Source organism: Bombus vancouverensis, unplaced genomic scaffold, assembly GCF_051014615.1.
Source record: "Bombus vancouverensis nearcticus unplaced genomic scaffold, iyBomVanc1_principal scaffold0062, whole genome shotgun sequence".
NCBI classification, from domain to species: Eukaryota; Metazoa; Arthropoda; class Insecta; order Hymenoptera; family Apidae; genus Bombus; species Bombus vancouverensis.
The window spans coordinates 82845-92663 of NW_027468953.1; the positions used below are offsets into that span (position 1 = coordinate 82845).

Here is a 9819-nt window from a genome sequence, read left to right on the forward strand (position 1 = left end):
AATTTGAAATTTCGCGCTTCAATATTGTGTGTTGTTCGACGTTTTATCGAACGATGTTTATCGAACTAGTTTATGAATACATACATAATCATTAAAGAATCTATAAACCTTACTAGTTTGTTTTTACTAAGTTTTGTTACAGAAAACATGTTCTCATAAATTTTCAACTTTAATTTATGGAAATTTATTAACCTTAAACTATAAAATCATTCAATGAGTCTTTCCGGATGTTTTTATGTAGTCATAATTTCACATATCAGCACAGTTCCACCAATAGGATAAGAGTTACGTGGAAGTAACAGGGGGGAAGAAGAACATATAGATATCTAAAGGTTATTTTTGTCTCATTCAAGTTTCTGTTAACCAGCTTGGAAATTTCCTGTGCTTGTTTCGACTTTGAAGTCTTAAAAAAAAAATTGTAAGTAAATAGTATATATATAGTATATATATCCCGAGTCAAAGTTTCTCTTTATAAATAATAAACCGTTTAAAAACTATATTTTGTATGTTTTTTCCTTATTCATAATTAAATAATAAATATGAAATACTTCTACAGAAAGCCGACATCCTTCAATTAACCGAACAGCAGATGATTTAAAAATTAGTAGTTGAAAGAAATAAATGTTATTACATGTTCATAATTGATCGATAAATTAGTAGTTGAAAGAAATAAATGTTATTACATGTTCATAATTGATCGATAAATTTAAGTATACAATTAGATAAATATAGTATACTTTATTAAGATCTAGATAAAAGACTTTTTTCTCGTTTCTCTTCTCTTACTTAATCACTAAGAGTTATATAACGTTTATTCGATAATTCTGCTTCTCCTGACCTTTCCACAAATGGTTGTTTATATCTCGACATTCTTGATACTTTTAATCAAATTTTAATAACAGTACTTTACTCGTCAGAAGTAAATAAAAAAGCTCTAAGTAGAAGCAAGGATTTACTTACCTTTCCTTTCTCGAATCTCAGTTAGCAATGTTGTTCCTCTTGAAAGATTTTCCAAGTTTCCAAGACAATTTCCACGCTGGTAACATTATATATATTTCAAGTATTGTGAACCACAGGAACTTGTTGAGGCAATATTGAAGAAAGCAAAGAGAATGAAGAAATTGTAGGAACTATGAGAGACTACTCCTTTCACAACTTATTTTCTCTTCGTTTGGGGGGAAAAACACAAATGAACGTAACGGTTGGTTTCATATACGTTTCAGATATCTGCTACTATCGCATGGAGGAGAATCCTGAAAAGAAGGAAGCGAGGAAGAATCAACTTTTGAACGAAACAATACCATTTTACTTGACTAAATTCGACCAGATTATTGGCAAAAATAAAGGATATATCATTCCTTCTACCATAAGATTTTTTATCCAAATTTAATGTTAAAATTTTTAGTCTGTGCAAACTGGGCCATGTTGTCCATAAAAAATTATTGAAACTTTGTTGCGACAAGACAGCTTTAATTGTTGAGAGCAGAGTGTATCTTTAAAATTCACTCCTGTTAGTTTATGTACAAATGAATTTGCCAAGATTTTCAGCTTTTAGATAATTATTCATGTATCTTCCTCATCAAGTTTGATAGAAATTATTACTATCGTAATCAAAGCAAAGATTAAGATATGTAAAATCATTTCTCTGGATATGACACTCTTGTTTAATGAGTGATAAATGATACCATTCGAAATATCATATTTATATAATATATAATGATACTTATAAGTGTAATCACTTAAGTACAGATATCTGAATTTTTCTCACTGTCACTAACATAGATACGTATTATCGTTCCTTAGATTACTTGACCAGTTTATTTCTTTCATCACTGTGTTATTATATAACAATAATAAATAGTCACATTAAATTAATTTAGTATGATTATGTTGTTTAATAATACGTGTTTCATTGCAAAATATTTAGCGATTGAAGGGCTCATAGGAAACATGAAAATGAAAGAATACTAGAATCTACAGTTTACGATTTCAATTTCTTTAACGAGATATTTATCATATTACACAATTCCTGTAAATGTATTTGTAATTATATCGCCGAAGAATTGTATTTAATTAAGCTATGAAGTTGTGGAATCGTGAGAAGGATTATTTTTATAGAACTGTCTAATTTCCATTCGACATTGATTCAGGATACACATTACTCTTTTTTACATAATACCAGTTTTGTCATTTTTAATTAACAAATACCTCCAAAGGTTGAAGTTTCTAAAATTATCCATTAAATTCTGACAATAAAATAAAAATCCAAATTCTTCCTAAAAAGCTAGTGATCTTTAGTTAAGAGTTCGATTTTTCACATTTTTCAAGGTAAATTAAAAAAATTGTTTAATAGAGGAGGTACAAAATAAATGTATACAAACCTTTTTTCAGACGACATGGGCGGACTTCGTGTTTGCAGCGGCCCTTGAAAATTTCGAGTATATGTTTGGGGCATCAGCTTTGGATAAATATCCAGCTCTTCGAGCATTGAAGAGAAGGATTCATAGAATACCGGCTATTTCTGATTGGCTGATTAGGCGCCCATACACAAACAGCTAAAAAGCTAAAAACGTGTGGAAAAAAGATGACCAGTACACCAGTATATATATATGTACGCTGGCATCGCTATGTTGGTAAATGTTCGATGTTATACGTGTCGTAAAATGTAACAGTTCTATTTAAAAAAAAAAATTTCGTTTCTATGAGTACGTTAAAAGTTTAACTATAAAAAGTCTCATCTGAGCTGTGTTCCTTTATGTGAAGGTATTATTGTGTGTAATATTGTAATCCTTGGTCATTTTAGATCGAGACTTCAAAATCTTCTTGATTAAAATTCTTAAATTTTTTTAAATGAGAATCATTAATTAGAGGACAAAAAGTTGTTTCAATTATTTGAACATTCTGCTATTCATACAATAACATATTTCATTTTAAATTAAAACGAGAATAAATACTATTGTGTATAAATTTAATAGAACGACACACGTGATTTGTAGTCAACACTGTGACAGTTTGTGCAATTACCTTTTAATCGAGTGGAAACGAGAGCATTTTCAAATTTCTATTAACCAACGGTATTATCAATCAATTTTAACAATGATTGAAGGTTGAAAAATTAAATATAAAATGATTTATTAATAGCATACGTAGTGTTAAATTTGCAAACAAGCAGCGTATCTTTTAAGAATAATAAAGACACCAGAAAATAAAGATAATATTCTAATTACATTGCAAATTAATGAATAATTTAAGAAATGTATTTTTGTTATATTAATGTATCACAGATTCTAGGTAAAGTATTAATTTAATTTACTTATTACTTAGGAGATTGTATTTGAAATATAATTACAATTTGTAAGGTGTAATCAGCACACCTTTAAGCTAGTAGATATTTGGTAGCAGTTCTCAAGTCTTTGTGCAATATAGCACAATTGAGTTTAACCGAGTTTAATCCCTTTGACCAGCCAGCTTCCAATTTCATTTATGGCATAATCTCCTGACAATTTCATGCCCTTCAGAAGAAACACAATGTCCTATTATCGTTTTGTGATCGTTGAATATGATCACTCTAGCTTTTTAATCTCCTTTCTATGTATGATGCGGGTATACCGTTTTCTGTTGTTTTTAGATTCAAGTGACGAAAACTTATGAAATGATATTTTAAGTTTAAACTGATCAATTAATTTAATTAATTGATTTATTGTAGCAACAATGATAAATTGTTTAAATAGAGAAAGAAATTTACAACGAAAAATGTATGAATGTAATATTTGAAATCTAAAATGATAAATTATTGTGCGAAAATAATAAAACTCGCAATGTTAGCACATGGTCTCATTAGAACGTGTTTAACGAGCGTAGCGTAGGCGTGAAAATGAAAACGTTGAGACTCTCGTGGTGTAAAAAGGCTAAATTCCTCATAAAAATACAAGAAATGCGAGGGAACGTTCGCCCTTGAACACATAAAACCAAAAAAAAAAAAAAAAAAAAAATAGAAAAGGAAAAAACCACAAATTTTAGTGAAGCTATTTTACTGAAACTTATTATATCATTTTAACAGCAAATATATAAAACGTTGAATTATTTCCTTTCACGCAGAGCAATTTTATTTCAAATTTCTAGCTTCAGAATGATAATTACGTATTTGTAATTATCAACAAGCTTTAAAAATATGGAATATTCAGCCAGATGAAATATAGGTAAAGTATTTAGAAGAAAAAAGATTGAAATGTTTTATGTAAAACGATTAAATTAAGTGGTTGAGTTTGAAAATTTGACTCGGTTTAATAATTCAATGGAAAAAATATTCGCCCTATGAAAAAAAATTCATGTTCCTGTCGATATATCGGCGAGGTGCTCCTCTACTTTCGACTGCTCTGCAATTCAAATGCAATACTCGAATATACATGGCGAAAGAAATGGAAATTGAGTAATTTAAGGGAACCAATTACTCTCGCGTCGACGTAACTTCAAAATGTTTCACGTGTCGGTGTTTGCGAAATGAAGTTCGTCGTTATCCGATTAACACGCTTGCAGATGCGTTCTTTTTGTTGCAAAGTAAATGAACAAATTGTGAACAAATAATGTTTACAATTACATCAAAATTAATGTCCTAAACTTTACCAAGAATTATTAAAAATCCCTGCGTATTGCTTACGTAATGTTGATATTGAGTAGTACCATACATAACCTCAACATTATGATACTTACAAACATCGCTAAACAAGTAGTGCGGACGATGTCGAGTAAGTATTCACTATGTAAAAAGTATTTATAGATAAAAAGTATGGGAAATATATAACCGAATGTATTTAACTTTTCCAACATTTTAGCATTTCGCTTGGCGTTGGTACAACTTGAAGTAAATGAAGTAAAACGCAAAAATGTAGAGCGGGCAGTTTCCTACATTTCTAGCGCAAAAGAGCACAATGCTGATATTATAGCTCTTCCTGAATGCTTTAATTCACCATATGGAATACGTAATAATTTGTTTTTTTTCAATAATTTACCATGTGTGTAACAACTATATAGAAAAAAGTAAAAGTAGATAAATTACCTTACCGTTTATACTTCCATAAAGATTGTGAATTGAGTCGAGAATATAGGATTTCCCCATTTTCATGATTATCGTGATTTTTGTATAAATATATTTTTTAAGATACTAATAATTAGGTACTTATAAATTAGTATTATCAATTATTTTGCATTTATAATTCCGCCTCTAGTATAAGTGTTAATTGAAAACTAACTTTATGTTTCAAAAAGTACTAGCAAAGTCGTTGAGTAACAAGCCACTGATGCTAACACAAATAGCATTGTCGTAATTAAATATTTCTAAATATTCATTTTTCATTTTGAACCTGTAGAAACAATTTATTATATATACTATTAGCTAAGTAATTGCATATTTAATTAAGTCGAAATATAAAACTTAGTTATTTTGATAATTTAGAAAATAAAAAACTGACAAAAATTTCAATTTAATTTATGGTTGAAACAGAAGACAGTTATTTTTCATTAATTGAAATATTGCAATGCAGAGTACTTTCCAAAATACGCCGAGAGTATTCCTGATGGTGAAACGAGCGTTGCTTCATCGAACGCAGCTAAAGAAAACAACATCTATGTAGTTGGTGGTACGATGCCTGAAATAGAGGGCGATAAATTGTACAATACCTGTACTATTTGGGGTCCCGATGGAACTTTGATAGCAAAACACCGAAAGGTAAGTAATATATTCCTTTATGGCTTTGAATTTGAAAATATTGGGGTGAAGAAAGTGACTCTATCTAGGAATATACATTTAGGAATATACACAATTTAGGAATATACATATGTACATACGTATACTATAACCAATTCTATAATTTACGGTTTATAAAATACGTTATGATACGGGAAACGCTCATTTTTGTTGTAATGTGTAATATAAATTTTTCACATACGAAAATACTTATTTTTTCTCCTTTTTAAACATTATTAAATGATAAGATTTTTAAATAAAAGAAAGTGATAAAAACGCTGTCAGTTATTAAATAAAAAATAATTAAAGTTTAGGAGTTGGTAACTTTGATATTAAATTACAAAAGTTGCAGCAATAGAATTAGCGACTACATTTTTATGTTATTAGGTACATCTATTCGACATCGACATTCCTAATAAGATTACTTTTCGAGAGAGTGATTCACTCGGTCCTGGTAACTCCCTAACGACGTTCGATGTGAAGGGCTGCAAAATAGGTATTGGCATTTGCTATGATATTAGATTCGAGGAAATGGCACGCATTTATCGGAACAAAGGTACAGTAATTTAATCGATCAATACTTAACTAGCAAAAAATTAAATATCTTTCTTAAATATATTCTATATAAAATTAATATAATCTGTAACTCTGTATAAAAAGAAGCTTAATTTAAAAAACCAGTATATTTGCTGAAAATGAAACAAATAAAAGAATTAAAAGCACAATAAGAGGACTGCCCTCGCATATTCAGAAATGATGGAATGTGAACCGTGCAACTACGAAGTTAATTGGTATTCGGTGGCTTCATATTTCCTGCTTCTCTGGGTTAGGTTGCCAAATGCTGATATATCCAGCGGCATTCAATATGACCACTGGACCACTGCACTGGTCATTACTTCAGCGTTCCAGAGCGAATGATAATCAATTATACGTTGCTTGCATATCACCGGCTCGTGTTCCTTCAGCAAGTTACGTCGCATGGGGGCATACACAGTTGACCAATCCCTGGGGAAAGATTCTTTACGATTTGGAAACTCAAGAGAATATGGCAGTCACCGATATCGGTAATTTACAGCTTAAAATTAAAAGCGAGAGACCCATGATGTAATTAATTTTTAGTCTCGTTAATTTATCGATTTAGCCATCTTCCTCTGTATTTGTTGAATTTATTAGTAAGCATTACTTATTACTTCGTATGTTTCTTTTTTCTAACAGATCTAAAAGTTGTTGAGGAAGTAAGGGCTCAGATACCTACATTTTCTCAGAGACGTACAGATTTGTACGACACTGTCTGTAAGAAGGAGTAACTCTACACTAAAACAGAAAATGTTTTTTTATAATATTTCTACTATAATATCCTTTTTTTGTGAATTATTACTAATTTCTTATCATTTGTACTAAATGAATGACTCAATTAAGAAAACCAAAACGTTATAAATAATAATCTGTATATCTTGTGTATCAACATGTAATTGGATATTATAATAATATAGGAATGCTATAATAATATAGGATAATAATATAGGAGAATAATAATATAGAATAATAATATATAATAATAATATGCTTTTAAACACCTTTAATATCGATCACATAAATTGTTATAATTCACAATGATTACGCATACATAAAAGACCCCTTGATAGTAAAATTTACGATCAAAAGGCAATTACGTATCGTTTAACAACATTTAATTTATAACACCTTTTAAACATTTAGACAGATTAACACATAACACTTCTTATATATAAACATCAATTCGAAGTTATCAGCTTGGAGAAATTGGTCGATTAATACCTGTAGATTGTCTGTCTCGATGAAAGACTTAAAGAGGTCGTTTTACTAATTACAATAAGTAATTTCGACTTCTTTGCGCTCTCTTTTAACGCATTCGAGACCGAAAGAAATTCATATCAGTCAGTAGGCAAGGGTATAATATACATATTTTATATATAACTTATGTAGTAATGTATATATCATGTTAATTTCATATTTTTTTCAATATAGAATTATTATACATATATATAATAATATAATATATATATATAATAAATAATATAATATATATATATATAACTGTACATAATACATTATAGAATAACATAGTATATAATTTTATATTTTAAAAATATGAGGCATACTATTTAAGATTGTCATCGATTTAAAATCAAAGTATGAAAAGGATACCCTGGAGAGAGTAAAACACAGAATCATTCCAACTAAACATTCAGATCGTACCGACACCTAGGTATCGTCTTACAATTAAATCTCGGTCTCGAATTGATTAAAATGAAATACATACTTGCAGCTTCAACATCTTCAATATCGAGGAGATTCAAACTTTACAAATAAAAGCGGCCTGTTCCCCTTTCCACGACAGACTCTCATACCATATCCGCTCTTATCCAGGCTTTTACTTGAAACCAGCAATGCGTTCATTTACAATTTAAATTTACCCGGACCATCCACTGAATCGTCAGCCCTTTATAAATATATAATGAACCCAGAACATGTGCCTGTGCCCCTGGTATCGGTGTTCGGCTTGTGATGTTCGTACCGGAACCTTCGCACAATTTCAATTTGTCACGCGTGAACATCGATTCTTCCAAGGGTCACAGCTTTATGCGGCTAAATCCTTTAGAACGATTAAAATGATACTAATGATATGGTATTTTTTACAAAGATTTAACATATCCATAAAATAGGAAGTTTCGTGCTCTCCTATTTTATATTAATTATAAATTAATAAGTTTTATATGTGTTATTTATAGATCTGAGGCGGATGAAAAGAGAGTGAGAGTGCGTTTCGTCCCGGGACTACCGGTGGACTCGTCAGTAAGGCTATGCCCGGTAGTCCCTGCCTTAGACGTAGAGGGAGTCTCGCTAGGTGCGGTATTTATATCAATCGCTCGTATATTCGACCGCTAGCGAGTTAGACAGACAGACTCGTTGTCGTCGTAGCCCTCTAGTGTTGGCGGTTGGTACCCGCGGATCGCCCGGGAGGTGTTGCGCCGCGTTGATGCCTCGACCTGTCGGCGTCCTGTTGATACCGATCCGCCACAGATCTAATAAATTTTGTATTGGTTTACAGCAGGTGCTCCGGGTATAAACAGACGACAAACGAACAAATAGAAATTCAAACTATTGTCGTTGTTTAACTCGCATGGGACTATAAGCTCGAATTGGACTTAAACGTTACGATCGTCGAGAATAATTACTATATGTACCCTGTACGACGGGCAGAGAATCTTAAGTTATTAACGGCAATTCCTTTGTGCATAATTCAGGTTTATTAACAACCTGTAATGGATAATCATCGATGAACTCTTTTTGAATAAAGTTCACATTTATAAAGCAAACACTATAAAATACGACAGGACAATTGTAATCGATAAATAACATTTTATTAGGATATTATAAGAAGCTAAGATATCGAGGTACATTAAAATTGAGTCCGCTGCAACCCTCATGACATTTAAAATCCTACGCGTATATTGAGTAAAGTTGTTATATTAAATATAATCATATTAAATACAAGCTCGTCCGCTGGATTCCCAAATTATTTGGTTAAATACTTTGAATACGAGAATACCGAGTGTTAACAGTAGTAAATCCTCTATATGGTATGTTTACTTTGCTATCTTGAATAGGTAAATAACATTTCACTTTAACGCATTTAACCAATATTAATCGGACAAAATTACACCTTTAATATATTCCGATATTACAATAACTTACTTTTTTCTACGTCAATGGACACGAAAGACGTTGAGTGAGGAATTAGAACAAGTGTGGATCGTTGGAAACCACTATGCTGCGGTCTACCATTCGTTTTACCCTATATATACCACGGAACAAAGGATAATTTTCACCGGCTTGGCTATGGCTACTGGTGTGGATCCAAGTATTCGGGCCATACTAGACGCTATGCAGAAGCAGAACGAAATCAAGTTAAGAAAACTGTTAAAGGAGACTATTAAAGCAGCGACTAGTCGGAGTTATCAGGGTAGTTTAGTTTCTAATAATTTGAACAAAAGCTTGGAGAAAACAGACGTTACTGTAGGAAATGAAGAAAT

The 9819-nt window shown here is 31.0% G+C and overlaps 1 protein-coding gene across 3 annotated transcripts; it reads left to right on the forward strand.

Moving 5' to 3' along the window:
* The first annotated feature begins 4590 nt into the window (after nt 1-4590).
* LOC117162077 (omega-amidase NIT2-like) lies at nt 4591-9102 on the forward strand. 3 transcript variants are annotated; one of them, XM_033343918.2, is made up of 6 exons: nt 4591-4745; nt 4833-4979; nt 5541-5725; nt 6131-6299; nt 6574-6807; nt 8838-9102. In XM_033343918.2, the coding sequence occupies exons 1-6, from the start codon at nt 4661-4663 to the stop codon at nt 8873-8875; spliced, it is 858 nt and encodes a 285-aa protein (XP_033199809.2). In that variant the 5' UTR covers nt 4591-4660; the 3' UTR covers nt 8876-9102. The 3 variants fall into 3 exon arrangements, with proteins under 3 accessions (XP_033199809.2, XP_076483508.1, XP_076483507.1); XM_076627393.1 differs by having other exon boundaries at nt 4592-4745; nt 8835-9102; XM_076627392.1 differs by lacking the exon at nt 8838-9102 and adding an exon at nt 6959-7305 and having other exon boundaries at nt 4593-4745.
* The last annotated feature ends 717 nt before the right edge of the window (nt 9103-9819 follow it).

Coding starts and splice junctions, on each gene's coding strand:
- LOC117162077 (XM_076627392.1), top strand. CDS start 4,661: ATGTTGATATTGAGTAGTACCATACATAACCTCAACATTATGATACTT. Junction 5,726..6,130: donor TGATAGCAAAACACCGAAAG/GTAAGTAATATA, acceptor TTATGTTATTAG/GTACATCTATTCGACATCGA. Junction 6,808..6,958: donor TATGGCAGTCACCGATATCG/GTAATTTACAGC, acceptor TTTTTCTAACAG/ATCTAAAAGTTGTTGAGGAA.